The sequence below is a fragment of the Gossypium raimondii genome, chromosome 1 (genome assembly GCF_025698545.1).
Source record: "Gossypium raimondii isolate GPD5lz chromosome 1, ASM2569854v1, whole genome shotgun sequence".
NCBI lineage: Eukaryota > Viridiplantae > Streptophyta > Magnoliopsida > Malvales > Malvaceae > Gossypium > Gossypium raimondii.
This window is the reverse complement of record NC_068565.1, coordinates 16,755,393-16,770,136: the sequence shown is the minus strand read 5'-3', so window position 1 is coordinate 16,770,136 and position 14,744 is coordinate 16,755,393. Positions and strand designations below refer to the sequence as shown.

The window sequence follows — 14,744 nt, the reverse complement described above, 5'->3', positions numbered from 1 at the left end:
AATATATATTTTTTATTTTTAATCAAATATACTTTTTAGCTTTCATGTTTCACTTTCGTCATTAGATCATGCCCTTTCTTTTTTCCCAATTCCAAAATTAAGCTTCAAAATCCCTAATCCCTAAATCACCACCTTCACCGATCCACCTCCACCCAATTCCAGAATCAAGATTCAAAATCCCAAATTCCAGAATCTAGTAGCTAGCCCTGGTATTTCGTCAATAGGAATTTGCGTAAGTCTGATATTTCTTTCTTTTTCTTCTTATTCTTTTTTTTAGTTCATCTTGCCAACAGCGAAAAAGACCAGTCGCTAGCCAACCCTTTTCTTCTGTTCTATTGCATAACTGCATAACTGCATGTATGTATGCATATATGTGTTATGATAACACTCTATAATATTCTTCTGTTTTGCTATAATAACATAGAGTTGCAGATAGGGCTGATATGAGTATGGTACTTGTTGTTAGTAGACAAGAATGATGTTTTAGAATATTTTTGTATTGCCTGTGTCTGTTTTATTACAGAATATTTGCGGAAAACATACATAGATTAGTAAATTAGTTTGAATTGCATATTAATGTAATTAAGCAAAAAAATAATATTAGCTTTAAATTTATATTGTGTGAATCCGTTTTGGTCATAGACTCACCACTCAAATTCCTATTTCTGATTTTCATTTGTAGATCTCTATGTCAAATCAGATCATTGCTACATTTTTTGCTCTCTTATCATCATAGCTTAAGTTGTTTCTATTTTTACAAGTTCTTTTCTTCTTGTTTCATGGGTTAAGCTTTTTGTTGTAATATGGTCACTTGGTGTAAACTCTAGTCATTCCCCCCAAAAAATAATAAATTTCTATTGTCTGTAGATCAAAATGACCTCTATTCAGGTTTAGGCAAATATTAATTCATCTGTGAAGATTCTAGTATTTCTTTCTTTTTTCTTGTTCTTCTTCTTTTTTAGTTCATTTTTGTAATTATTATTTGTACGTGAGCTTCCGGCGAGATTGGATCGGGTTTTTTAGTGTCTCTTCGGTAATATTTTTGTTTTTTATTTATATTTTTCTCTTTTTACTAATTTAAGTACTGTTCTTTTTATTTATAGAAAATGATAATATAGTTTTTTTTTTTGTTTTAATGCAATAATATAGTTTATTGAAGTACCTGAAAAGGGCTAAGCTAATTTCAACTAAATCCAATCTCCACTGAAATAAGTTTATTTTTAGGAGGAAAGATCTATAAGCCCAAGTTAGTTTATTTATTTTCCCTGTTCCACAGTTATGTCTATATATGTTTTGTCTGCATATACGTAGCCAGTTGTCTCATTACTCTTACTATTGTATATGCATGTTTATGTTGTTTTCCATATATATACATGCAGTTGCATCAGTCTAAAATAGGTTTTAGCTGTTTTACACATTACTACAAGTTCTTCTGGGTAGAAGAGCTTTTATTTTGTACCCTGTTTTATACCCAATTAATACATCTCCAAGTAGGGTGTTCTTTTTGGGCTGATAAATGCGGCCTCCTTTGTAAAGTGAAAGTTCCAATGCAAAGTATATATATTGCATTAGGTAGCTAGGTTTGTTGTGCTCAAATTAAATTATTTTGATTATCCACATCAAGTTGTAATAAACTCAATGTACCAACTATACCAGTTTAAAAATTTATTATTGATGATTCATATCTATACAACAATTTTCTTAATGACTTTGTTTTGGTCAAGTTTAATTAATTGAAAGTTGAAACCACTTGTCCACTTCAGTGTGACTAATGCTTTGATAATTATCTGTAACTAGATAAGATGTAAAATATTTCAGTCTATTTAATTTTATATTTTTATTTAAAATTTTGATACTATAATAAGTAGTTTTATGAAGCCATAAAATTACACTGCTAAACTTGCAACTTGTTGTAAAGCATCAGTGTTACTACTCACTCTGAGTTTGGATAACATTGATAGCAGATGTGTATACTACTTTTACGCATGCTCCATCCTATACTGTTATCACTGGTTAGTCCATGTGAACTTGTTTTGATTTTCCATACCTGACCTGGTTCTTCGAGTCTTCTAGGTTCTTGCAAAACAACAATCTGACTGACCGCATACCCGATATTTATATGTTTGTCTTTTCTATATATATGTAAATGTGTCAGATTTTGACACACATTTTCTCACTTTTTCTCTGTCTTTCTTGTGTTATGCCAATCATGCATTATATACAATTGATTTTAAGTTAGGCTAACATTTTATGATAGTAAATAATAATATGGAATAATTCATATATTATATACAATTATTAAACAATTATATAATCTTTGGTTTATTTGGATTTCAGGACTTGAGTTTTTATGACTATGGCTAGTTCGAACACTCCTATACCTGTGGATGATGGGTTTAATGAGTATGAAAGTGCTCTCAAATGTCAAAAGTCTACCACTTCAAAGGTGTGGGATGAAATGACAAAGTTTGAATGTGAGAACAAAAATGAATTGAAGGTATAATGTAATCACTGTAAGACTATCTTCTCTGCTAAAACTTCTAGTAGAACCTCTCATTTAAGACGTCATCTAAATAGTTGTTTGAATAAAGTTAATAAGGACATAACTCAATACACCATAGCCACTCAACCATCATTAGGAAGTGTTCCATCTATAAAAAAACTACAAGTTTGATGCTGATGAGTGTCGTCAAGCTATTTCTACTTTTCTTGTGTGTGGCAAGCATTCATTTAGGACAGTTGAAGAACCGGGATTTAGAACATGATGAAAATTGCTAGTCCTAATTTTAAGAATATAAGTAGACATACAGCTGCTAGGGATGTCCTAATGTATTATGCAAAAGAGAGAGATCGTGTTAAAGAAGAGTTGGCTAAAGCACCTGGTTTAATTTGTCTAACTTTCGATAATTGGAACTCGGAGCATACTAATGATGAATATATTTGCATTACTGCTCATTGGGTTGACAAAGATTGGAAGTTACAAAAGAGAATCATAAGGTTTACAGCTTTATTTCCTCCGTATAATGGTTTGAACATAGCGGATAAACTTGTTTTATGTTTATCTCAGTGGGGTATAGATAAGAAAATTTTTAGCATCACTTTGGATAATGCTTCTTATAATGATGTTATGGTTTCTTGTCTTAAAAATCGTTTTCATGCAAATCGAGCTATTTTGTGTGATGATGCTTTTTTTCAAGTTAGATGTTGTGCACATATATTGAATGTTATAGTTAAAGCTGGTTTGGAACTTGCTGATGATGTTGTTGGTAAGATTCGAAATGGAATTAAGTACATAAAACGGGAATTCGTAGGAAAAGATTTTATGATGTGGCCGACAAAAGTTTTCATTTGAATGTGACCAAAAAGTTGCGTCAAGATGTGTGTGTGAGATGGAATTCTACTTATTTGATGCTTGAATCTTCTCTTTACTATAAATATGTGCTAGATTATTGGGGCCAATGGGACAAAGATTATCAAATGTTTGCACTTTTTAACGAGGAGTGGATAAATGTTGCTATTCTTTGCAAATTTCTGAAAGTGTTTTATGACGTGACGTGTTTTTTTGGTTCTAATTATCCAACAGCCAATCTTTATTTTAGAGGGGTTTGGAAGGTTCACAAGGTCTTGCTTGATACAGTTAAAGGTCCTTATTCGTTTTTTAACTCCAATGGTTAAGCAAATGCAAGAGAAATTTAATAAATATTGGGCTGGGTATTCGTTGATATTGTCATGTGCTGCAATTTTAGATTATTGGAGCAAAAGTTCAGTTCGATACACTGAGCTTTCATTATTGGCTCGTGATCTTTTGGCAATTCCAATATCGGCTGTAGCTTCTGAATCGGCTTTTAGCATGGGTAAGAAAGTTATCACACCTTTGAGGAGTTCACTTAAGCCAAAAACGGTTCAAGCCGCTATTTGCTTGGATGATTAGATGCGAGCTAAGGGATTTTCAATAGGCTTGGATGATTGGATGCGAGCTAAGGGATTTTCAACAAGTAATTATTATTCTCATTTTATTATTGTAATTTTATATTATTTTTTATCAATTTGATTATCTAATTATTTATTCTTATTTCATATTAGAAATTGGCTACAAGAATGATGACGACGATGAGGATGATATTTCTTCGATTGCTTTTTAGGTTACCTTCCTTTCTAATTGTTGAAAATTTAATTTAGTTTACAATTTATAGTTTGTTATAAAATTAAATATGTTGATTGATTAATGTATAGATATTCTGATTGGTTGATTATATTTTACAGGTTTTTAATGCTATTTTAGTGTTGTAAAATTTAATATGGGTCAAACAGGGCCAGGCTCGGGCTTAGCAATTTTCTTTCAGGCCGGGCTTGGATAAATTTTTAGTCTCATATTTTAAGTCGGGCCAAGCCCAAGCCTAAAAAATGGGCTTAAAATTTTGTCTGAGACATGCCCAAACCCGGCCCGACCCGGCCATAATCACCTAGACTCCGTTCCTTCCATATTTCTCTTGTCCAATTTTTCTGCCCTCTTTTTCTGCTTTCATTTTCTTTCTCTCAATAGAGTTTTTCTTTTTCTTTCCTCTCTTCCAATTTATGATTGCCATGATTTCTGTAGTTTTGATGTTAACATTTTGCAGTGCAGATAACAGCAGATGAACAGGCTGCCGAGATTAAACACTTGAAAGAGGAAAATGAACAGTTCCTCCTCCACAGCTCTTCGAGAACTGCAGCGGGACCTCGAAAACAGAGCCAACGATCTTAGCAAGCTCCAGAAAGGCAAGCCAAACAGCTTTTTTTTCTTTATTTCCTATTTGCTTTCAAATATTACGATTGAGAAGCCCTATAGTTTTATTTATGCATTCGTTGAATGGCCTCTCGCCAGATATAGCCAAGAACCGTCAAGTCAGGAAGAAGTACACTACTCAGTTAGGAGAGAACGAGCTAGTCCTCAAGATTTCCTTGGGTTTTCGTTATTTTTCTGACTGAATTGATTGATTAATTATTTAGCTTTCAAATGATTTTTGATGATTATTTGTTCTTTTGCTGGAAAAAAAATGTTATTAGGAGTTGGATTTATTAAACGAGGATGCAAATGTGTACAAGTTGATATGTCCAGTGCTTGTGAAACAAGATTTAGCGGAGGCTAACGCCAACGTTCGTAAGAGAATTGAGTACATCTCTGCTGAATTGTACGCTTCCTTTCACATTTATCTTTATCTTTCCTTTTGTTGCTAAAAAATATTACGGATGGTTTCTATTGGTCTTGTTTAAGAATCGTTGATAGTATTATTTTGCCGGGACATTTTGAGGCAATGTTAAGCACTATGATTCAGATACAAAGTCGGGGTTAGGGTGGTGTTCGGATTATGAGTTTTTACTGTAAATGAATGGGTTTTCAAATGTGGTTTCCAAACCCAAATTTTGCGACCCAACTAAAATTCCAAATTAAGCTAAGTTGGTTTCATTTTAAGTTGTATCTCATTCCATGCGGATATATTCCCATAATAACATGTTTGTCTGGGCTTCAGTATTAAAAGTCGATTTCTTATTTATTTGAAAGTAGAGGGTATGCTTCACCCTGATCCTTCTAGAGTTGTAACCTGATGTACTTCCTGTGTTACTTTTTTGTTTTGACATGCTTAAGCAGTGACCTTGTATCTGCATTTTTTTTTAATTCTGCAATGTGCATCATGTGATATTGTAATTATCATTCCATAGTTGCATGTGTATGAACTTTAAGACTTTGTTTCTGTCAACAGGAAGCGACTTGATGGATCCCTTCAAGATTTGGACGAGAAACAACACAGCAAGAGAGAAGCGGTTGGTTTTCTTTCTTTTAAAGTGCTTTGCTTGTGTTGTTTTGATGCCTATATAAATTGTCTCTGTTTGACTCTAAACAACACTGGCACAACATGTTTCTGAATTGTGAAAGAATTCTATTGTGTTTAATTAAACAATTGAAGGCTGTTAGATAATCATTCAGAGGCATGATTATTTATGACATGAAAATTTTGACGTGAGACTAAGATTGATTGTTAGTATGGTTCAAAAGCATTAAGCAAGGTTTGATTTCTCCTGCTTGCTACTAAATCCTTGTTACAAGGGTTTTTGGGTCTTGATGAGTACCTGAAATAGGTGATATCATTGGGGTGCTAATTTGCTAATACTCCGTATGTCTGCTTTTGGGTCCTACTTGCAGTATTTACTTAGTTGGCTTTGCCTGATTCATCAAGGTCCAATTTCATTTAAAATTGTTCTTATTTTAAACTTCTCTGTTGTTTACAAGTTTGTTGGTTTGCCTTTTGCATACCAGAGACTCAGCTTGTTAACATCTCGGAATTTCAATTTCTTTTTCTCTAAAATACCATGGCCATTTTACAAACTGCTTTTTACATGGATGCATCTTGCTGTTTGGCTTTTATGAAAGTTGCCTACTTGCCTCCTGGTAAACTAGAATACAACAATCATATAAGTTCCTGTTAAATCCACAAGATATGAAATCAAATTGTGTTTTGGTATACTAGAAAATGTCTTTTTCCTTTTAAGTTGAACTCTAAGAAAATGTAATTAGATTTATAAGCCATATTTTCTTTGCGCTCTTTTCTACCCCCTCTCATGCAACGTTTCTAATTTATATTTTGCAAAAAGTTGCATCATGAGTATGCATTTCTTGCTAAGCCTAACAAATGCTAGTATTGAGTAAAAGCAAAAATTGAATTTGATCCATTGGCTTTGTATGCACTAGATATTGAAGGTGCAGCAGAGGATTCAATCTCATTGAGCCGGAAAAGCCAAGACTTAGCCCATCTTCATATGTTTTGCCTTGGTGAACACTATCATTCTAGTGGCATGATATTCTATGACCCATAGTTGTAAAATCATGATTGCATGTCTTGGTTGGAGCTGTAATCCAGTGTTCTTGAACCATAGTTGTAAAAGTTACAGTGTGTGGTTGCCTCTTTAACTATGATCCTTAACAGTCATGGCAAGATCAGAAGCTGTTCTAAGCAATGCATTTTCTGCCTTATTGGTTTGAATATTTACTCCATTCATATTTTTCTAATATTATCAAACGCGCCCTCTGCTCTTTCCCATTACCCAGCAAATGTTGATATGTTAATCCAGCAGGAATGATTGACGGGGTCTTATTAACGTAGCCAGATTTTTTATTACAAAAATAACAAGGCTTGGTAGCCTGGAAGGGCCCGGGGTAAATGTTAAAAGAAGTAGATGTATTCAAATAGCAAGAAAGAAAGAATAAAAATTCTTTATTCTACTCTCCATCAACTTCTAGAACATAACAAGAAAGAATAAATAATATTAAATTTTTTATAATTAGGTGGGTGTTAAATCAATTTTAAAAATAATTTTTAAAATATAAATACATGCATTTTTATATAGTACGTATATAAAAATATCCAAAAGAAATTTTGAGCAAATTAATCTTTGAAGTATAATTTATAAAAATATCTCTTCATATTAATTTTTATCATAATATTCTTATTTTATTATTAAATCTAATTAATTTAGATATACAAAATATGTATTAATAAAATAAATAAATAATGTTTATCTAGTTTAAGGGTTATAATATGTATTAATTCATATTTTAATAATAATTATATTTAAAAAATGATTAAATTAGTTATTATCTTTTAATCCTATTAAAATTTAATAACAATAACAATAATCATCTATCTAAACAAAATTTTGCTAAGGGTATTCTAGTCATTTTAGTTTTTTTTTCTTATGCTATTATAAGATCATTCTATTCAACCAAACACAAGAATACTATTATAGTTCTATTCCATTCCATTCAACCAAACAATTGAATTACTGATTACAGCTTTATTCCATTACAACTCTATTCAATTACAGCTCTATTCAATTACAGTGAACCAAACGTACCCTAAAGGTTGAAAGTAAAAGAAAAAAAATGATACAACTCAATAAAAGACGCAGAGACAGAGGAAGGGGAGAAAAATAAAGAATTTATTAAATGCCAAAGGTCAAGTGTGTGTTTAATTAGCTGCAGCCACTAATTATTTATACATATTTCTAATGCTAAAATTTAGCTAGATTTTTTTAAAATATCACCACTAAATAAATTAAAAATTTAAAAATTAATTTAAACTAGAGATTAAATTTTAATTAATTAAAGAGTTTTAAAAATAAAAAAAAATCCTTCAATTTTTATCCAGTCACTTTTTTTTTAAATCTTCAACCCTTCAATCTTTATCCAACCATATTTAAATCTTCAATCTTTCAATCAAGCCATCCTCTTTGCTTTTCTTGTTCCAATTTAGCCCATTCTTGTAAAAGTTTGAATTCAACACACCAACTTCAATCCTGATAAGAAAAACTCAAATTTAATAATATTTTATCGGATAATTAACTAAAATAAATATATTAAAAATACGAATTTATCTTGCTATCAATTAGTTAAAATTAATTGACCCAACCGTGGTAGGGAGTCATATTAGTTCTATATGATTATAGTCCTTTCCTTTTATATATATGAAGTTTTTATTCTATTAATTTATTTTATTTTTTATAGTATTGCTTATAATTTTTATATTATTGCCTTCTATGTAATTATATGATTCTTTATTTTAAAAATTATAATAAAGGGTGTGTTAATAATTAACAACATTTTGTTAATAATTATTAACTAATTTTATTTTAAAATTAAGAAATTAACTTAATAATAATAATAAAAGTCTCAATAACAAATATGAATAACTTGAATTTAAAATGACTGAACCTAAATGATTTGACCGTTAAAATTGAATGATTAAATTGAAATAATTTGAAAAAATTATTTAACCTAAATAACTCAAATATTAAACCCAAATAATCCGATATTAAATTTGAATGACTCAAATCTAAAATAAGTTGATCACTTAAAATCCAAATGATGTAGACAATTTTTTTATACAATGCAAGTTCAAACTCGCATGTCTATATATCATACGCTACCACTTTCCTTGAAATAAAAAAATATTAATTAGAGTCTCTCAAAATTTTGAAAAATTTCATTTTCCTTGAAGTTTTAGAAAAATTCAATTAGACTACCTCAAATTTTTAAAATTCTCATTATATTTTTAAATTTTTTGAAATTTTTAAATAAGTTATTTTAATTCTTTTTAAAATTCATAAAAAAATTAAACCCCAATTTTTAAAAAATTCTCATTAAACTTTAAAAATTTTACTAGACTCTTGAAACTTAGCCTCAAGATTTGTTATTTCTTTGGTGAATTACAAAAGGAGAGTCAAAATTCTAATAATAACATGATTAGTATAACTCGAACTCAGATTACACTTAAAACGATAAATCATTATCATTGATTATCAATATATATACACTTTGATATCAAACATAAATGAAGTAATTTCAATCAATGTAATTACTGTTATAGTTAAAAATGATGTATGCCCTAAACTAAGTTAAATCTAAAATAAATTAAAAAAACCTAAAATTTACCGTAATCAAAATCTATACCACTTTGAAGGTACGTGATAGACGGTTTAGTCAACGGTCAAAACCGATTACGCGGCGCCGCAACCAACAGCCAATACGGGTGCAGTCACCTGAAGAATTACCGTGAGATAGCGAGAGAAAGGGTTAGTGAAGGTAAAGAAGCCAAGTTCTACCCCAAAAAAAAGAAACAGGGGGGGCTTTTATTTGTAGTTAACTTTTGGTTGGCATTACCACACTCCGATTTGATTGAAAATTCGTGAAATCATCAAATCTAATTTGTCCCCCACTTTCGACAGTACAACCCCACCATCCCCCTGCTTTCAGTTTTTAGTTCTAGGTTTCCTCTTAAAATTCCCTCCCACACACTCTTTTTTGTTCTTTTGTTTTTCGTTTTCATGGTTCACACACTTGGAGAGACCCAAACCGACGCTTCGCCAGACAGAAATCGTGGGAAGACAAAGTTGTAAAACGAATATAAAGAAAAGGGGGGAGGGGTTGAAAGGCGGCTCCTTCTTGCTTGGTTGTGCTCCAAAATAGATGGGGGCTTTGGCTCCAGTCCTTTCCACTTGGATACCTGAAGATGACCTTCTTTTGAAGAACGCTATTGAGGTACTTGCCTTTTCTTTTCTCCTTCATTGGTTTTTAAGAAAAGGAATAAAATAAAGATTGGGTCTTTTTCATACTTGTTTCAGGAATTGGTTTTACTTGTGGTCTCAATTCGACTTTTCTTCTGTTCGTATTTGCTGTCAACTTGAAGTCTTCTTTGTTTTTCTAGTAGCTAGAAAATAATGCCTTTTTTTTCTTTTAAATTTCTCGCCCCTTCTATTTCCTTGTTTTAATTATTAGAGTTGCTGAGCTTATTTACGCGTCCTTCTTAGTCTTTTGGATGTATGGCACTGCCACTGTTCTAGTCTTCAAATTCTGGGTTTACTGTGTTAAAGCGTGGATTCATTGCAATATAAGTTGGTTGTATTAAAAAAAAGTTATACGATTCTTGCATTATGTTTATAAAGTTAGGATATTCATAAGATTATCCTCCTGTTGTTGTTGTTTCAGAGGAATACTATTGCATAATGCCAAAATTTGTCAGTAGTTAGATTGCTTGTGAGAATGCGATGTAGAAATATTACTAATAAACATGGTTTGCGCTGTGCCAAAGTGTTTCTATTCATGGATGCAAGTAGTTTTTCTAAAACATGAAATGACATTACTATGGTTGGTCTGGTAGTGCCCTTATTTGCAAAGAGTGCATGAATATCAACAGGAAAATGGGATCCAAATTGTGCATTTAGCATGACATTATCACCTCACTCTACTTCAGTTTTTGTTTTGTTTTTCTTATCGTCCTATGAACTGTGTTTCTACTTTATTGAACCCTGTTTCAGTCTATTTCTTTGTATCCTTTTGCAGGCTGGTGCTTCTTTGGAATCTCTTGCTAAGGGTGCAGTGCAGTTCTCTAGGAAATTCACCGTTAGAGAACTGCAAGATCGATGGCATTCTCTCCTTTATGATCCAGTTGTTTCCGAGGAGGCTTCTTCTCGCATAATCGAGTTTGAGCGTTCTGCTTCTTCCTTGTCTTTGAAATTTGGCAGAACAGGAAATTCAAAAGATAACAAAAGTTTGGGTGGAAAGAGAAAGTCTGAGAGTGTCCGTAGCTGTTACTATGCATTGCGCAAAAGAATTTGCAATGAGCCTTTTAACACGATGGACCTGAGTTTCCTTATCGCACCTAATGATGGCAACTATGTTGGGCTTGAAGATGAGCCTCTACCTGGAAACTGCATGCTTGGCAATCCAATTTCAGATCAGTTTGGAGTTCAAGAAACAAATATGAATATAATGAGTTGTTCTTTTCCGCAAATGTTAGCTGATGATGGTGCTGGAGTGGGGGATGAGTGCACAACAGATGGCTTTCAGACTACTAATCATAATCCAGATGATAGTAGTTTTCCTGTAGAGCCAGTTAATCTACATAAGGAAATTCCTCATATGCTCAGAGAGAATCAGTTTCTTCTAGAGAGTGGGTCTGGCATTGAGGAATTGCATGGATCTAAGGAATTGCCTGTAAGCAGCTTGTTTTCCGCTAATGATTTAATGGTAAAACCTTCATCTACTTTCGATCAAATTAACAATGATCCAGAGAATATCTGCTCTGAGTTTGAGGGCAACCAGGTCTTCAACTCACCAGTTATGGATTGTGGATTGTCTATATGGGGAACTGATGAAGGCTTGTCTGCATCTGCTATTCCCACTGACGGTCATGAGGAAAAAGATATGCAGGGAGATGTATATGCACTTCCTGGTGACATCGATACTAAGAGTGATCATGCAGCAGAGCATGATGTTACTACTGATTCTAAGTTGGAACCTGACATGCCATGTGCAGAAATGGGACATCAAACAGCTGATACAGAAGGTTATTTGGTGGAAATTACTAACACCCTTATGAATGATGAACCCTTTTTCATGGATGTTGATGCGAAAGATGTGATTGGTAAGTCTTACTTTGATGGCCTGAGCTCATTTTTGGCAAGTTCACCTAATAACTGTGATCAAGATCAAATGCCTGATGTAACTGAAGCTATGGCATCGGAAGCTCAAGATAATCTCGCAAATGCGTCTTCATGTCTTGGTGAATTGGATGAAGTTGCAGGATCTTCTGCAGCAGATGGGCCTGTTTCTTGTGATTCAGAGGCCTTGATGCTTTCTTCTGTATTAACTTCAAATTGTCAGTTCCCTGAACTGACTAATGGTATCATTTGTTGCACATTAAATACTGAGGACCCAGAAATTCCTTGCAATGAAGATGTGTTCTCCAAACAGCTGTGCCCATCGGTTGTTTCCTCAACACAACACGTTTTCAAAGAAGCTGGCAATCCATTATCTGCATCTTTTAAAGATTTTTCTGGGGGTCAGAAAACTGATGGAGGTCCCTTTCTGGTTCAGAGAGATCAAAGAGATCCTGGGCAATCTATTGGAGTCTCTCAAACGAAAGAATCACAAATGGTACCAGAAATGGGTCAACTTCATCCAGTTAACAATTGCAGAGTTAAATGCAAGGATTCTTCATGTGTAGCACCTAAAACCGATGGTTTTCTAGCCAATGTTTCACCTCAAACTAATTCCAAAAATATCACTGAAGGCACTCTCCAACCGACACTGCTGAAGGAAAGGAGTGAAAGTATAATATCGGGAAAGCATTTAGGTCATACTTCTGCTGATTCTTTACGAGAGAAACCTGGTCTTTGTTCTGATAACCACAATAGTTTGTATTCTTTTGCCATTAAACAAGAAGTGGATGCTCTAGAAAAGATTAAAGATCACCAAGCCACTAGTGCAGAGGTGGGGCCCATGGATATTATTTCTCCAGAACCAGTTATTGATCATCCACCTCCAGATCTAGAAGAGTTAATGATTGAAAGTGATGATGATGTTCCTTATTTCTCAGATATTGAGGCAATGGTATGTCTTGAACTCCCACTGGTCGTCACTTTTATTACAGTCATCATTATTGTCTGCTATTCATGTTCTTTTATGCTTTATGAACAGATCCTTGATATGGACTTGGATCCTGATGACCAAGATTTGTGGGATCAGGAAGGTAGTATGTTGACTGAATAAATTTTAAATTGCTAACTTTTATCTATTAGGCCCTGCTGTAGTAGTTTGGTAATATCTGCAGTTACTGAAGAGAGAAAAAAAAGTGTTATTTTTCTTCCCGGTCTCCACCCCTTCTGGGTTCTAATTTTTTGTATTTGAATCTGTTTTCTAGAATTGCAAGATAATTTTTACTTTCTGTGCAGTTGCTAGATATCAGCATGAGGACTATAAAAAAGCAATTATTAGGCTGGAGCAGGTTTCCCATTCTTACATGCAAAGGGCCATTGCATCCCATGGAGCTTTTGCCATTTTGTATGGCCGCCATTCCAAACATTATATTAAGAAACCTGAGGTATTCTACAACTAAGAAGTCCTTATTTTTAAGCTTTTGTACCATATCCATACTTTTTTACCGTTCTCCTCAATGTTGCCTTTATGATTTGAATGATATTTTGTTAATCTTTGAAGTAAATGGTTTCTCAATTGTACACATAATAAAGTCCAGTAAGAAAACCATGCTTTCTAAACTGCTTATCAGTATCTGAAGCTAGTAGCAGTTTTAGGGTTTTTGTTCCGAGGCGAGTAAATGAAAATTGATGAAAGAAAATTTCAGTAATACATTATAATTTTGATTTCGCAGATATTACTGGGTAGAACAACAGAAGATTTTGTTGTTGACATTGACTTGGGAAGAGAAGGGTGTGCTAATAAAGTGTCAAGGCGGCAGGTGCGCTATGCCATGACTTGATAAATTCATGGATTATAGAGAAGATAGTAGTAATACATGAGAAGTAATTCGTTGTTGTATAATAAGCTGCCATACTAATTTTCTATGCTTCCTCTCATGTCTTTAGGCAATTTTCAACTTGGAAGACGATGGATCATTCCATCTTAAAAATCTCGGCAAGTGTTCGGTATCGATAAATAACAAGGAAATAGGTCCTGGACAGAGCCTGAGCCTTGATTCGGGTTGTTTGATTGAGGTACTGTTTTGATGATATTGTTTTTCATGAATTATGTGGTAATGGGTATTGGACAGTGACATGCATGCAGTTGTTTTCATATTCGGGTTGGGATATGAACATTTTGAGAAGTTTTAAGCTGTAAATGGTGGTTTTTATTTGCAGATAAGGGGAATGCCATTCATCTTCGAGACAAATCAAACATGCGTGAAGCAGTATTTGAATAGTAAGTTGAGGAAGTCGGGAGGCCCATGCTGAAAAGGACGATTTGAGGACAGTCTTAGTGTTTTGTGGGGAAGACGGGATTAAGAATAGGGGGCAATGGCAACAAATCCTTTTTTGTAATTAAAAACAAGTTTGAGAAAAAAGAAAAATTGTAATCCATTGATATTCAATAAGAGTCCTAGTTTCTCTTTTACAGATTCGTTAGACCTTGTGTTTCTGTATTTGTGCTTTAAATATTTATATAAATTTTAAAATATTTTATATTCATCATATCATGATTGTTTTTTGCACGAAAAGCCCTAAAAGAACATTGATTACTTTTTTCTCTCTATTGGTCTCTGCTTCTTGCCACTCGCGTCTCTTCCTGACGAGAAATGATTATATAATCACCTCAGATGGGATGGATCAAACTATGAAAAACTCGAGAAAATATTCAGAGAAAATAATGCAACTGTGAAAAACTAATTAAATCCTTTCAACAAACTCTCAGCTGA

The 14,744-nt window shown here is 33.1% G+C and overlaps 1 protein-coding gene and 1 non-coding gene across 2 annotated transcripts; both read left to right on the top strand.

The window, feature by feature from the left end:
* Nucleotides 1–4,864: 4,864 nt before the first annotated feature.
* On the top strand, nucleotides 4,865–7,019 carry LOC105784759 (uncharacterized). Its single transcript, XR_008196822.1, has 3 exons — nucleotides 4,865–5,171; nucleotides 5,742–5,802; nucleotides 6,728–7,019. It is a non-coding gene; the product is annotated as an uncharacterized LOC105784759 (transcript).
* A 2,579-nt stretch (nucleotides 7,020–9,598) lies between these two features.
* Nucleotides 9,599–14,520, top strand: LOC105784741 (uncharacterized). The gene is made up of 7 exons (XM_012610684.2): nucleotides 9,599–10,072; nucleotides 10,874–12,925; nucleotides 13,013–13,064; nucleotides 13,267–13,415; nucleotides 13,704–13,790; nucleotides 13,918–14,046; nucleotides 14,191–14,520. Exons 1-7 carry the CDS (start codon nucleotides 10,001–10,003, stop codon nucleotides 14,281–14,283), a joined length of 2,634 nt encoding a protein of 877 aa, XP_012466138.1. The 5' UTR covers nucleotides 9,599–10,000; the 3' UTR covers nucleotides 14,284–14,520.
* The last annotated feature ends 224 nt before the right edge of the window (nucleotides 14,521–14,744 follow it).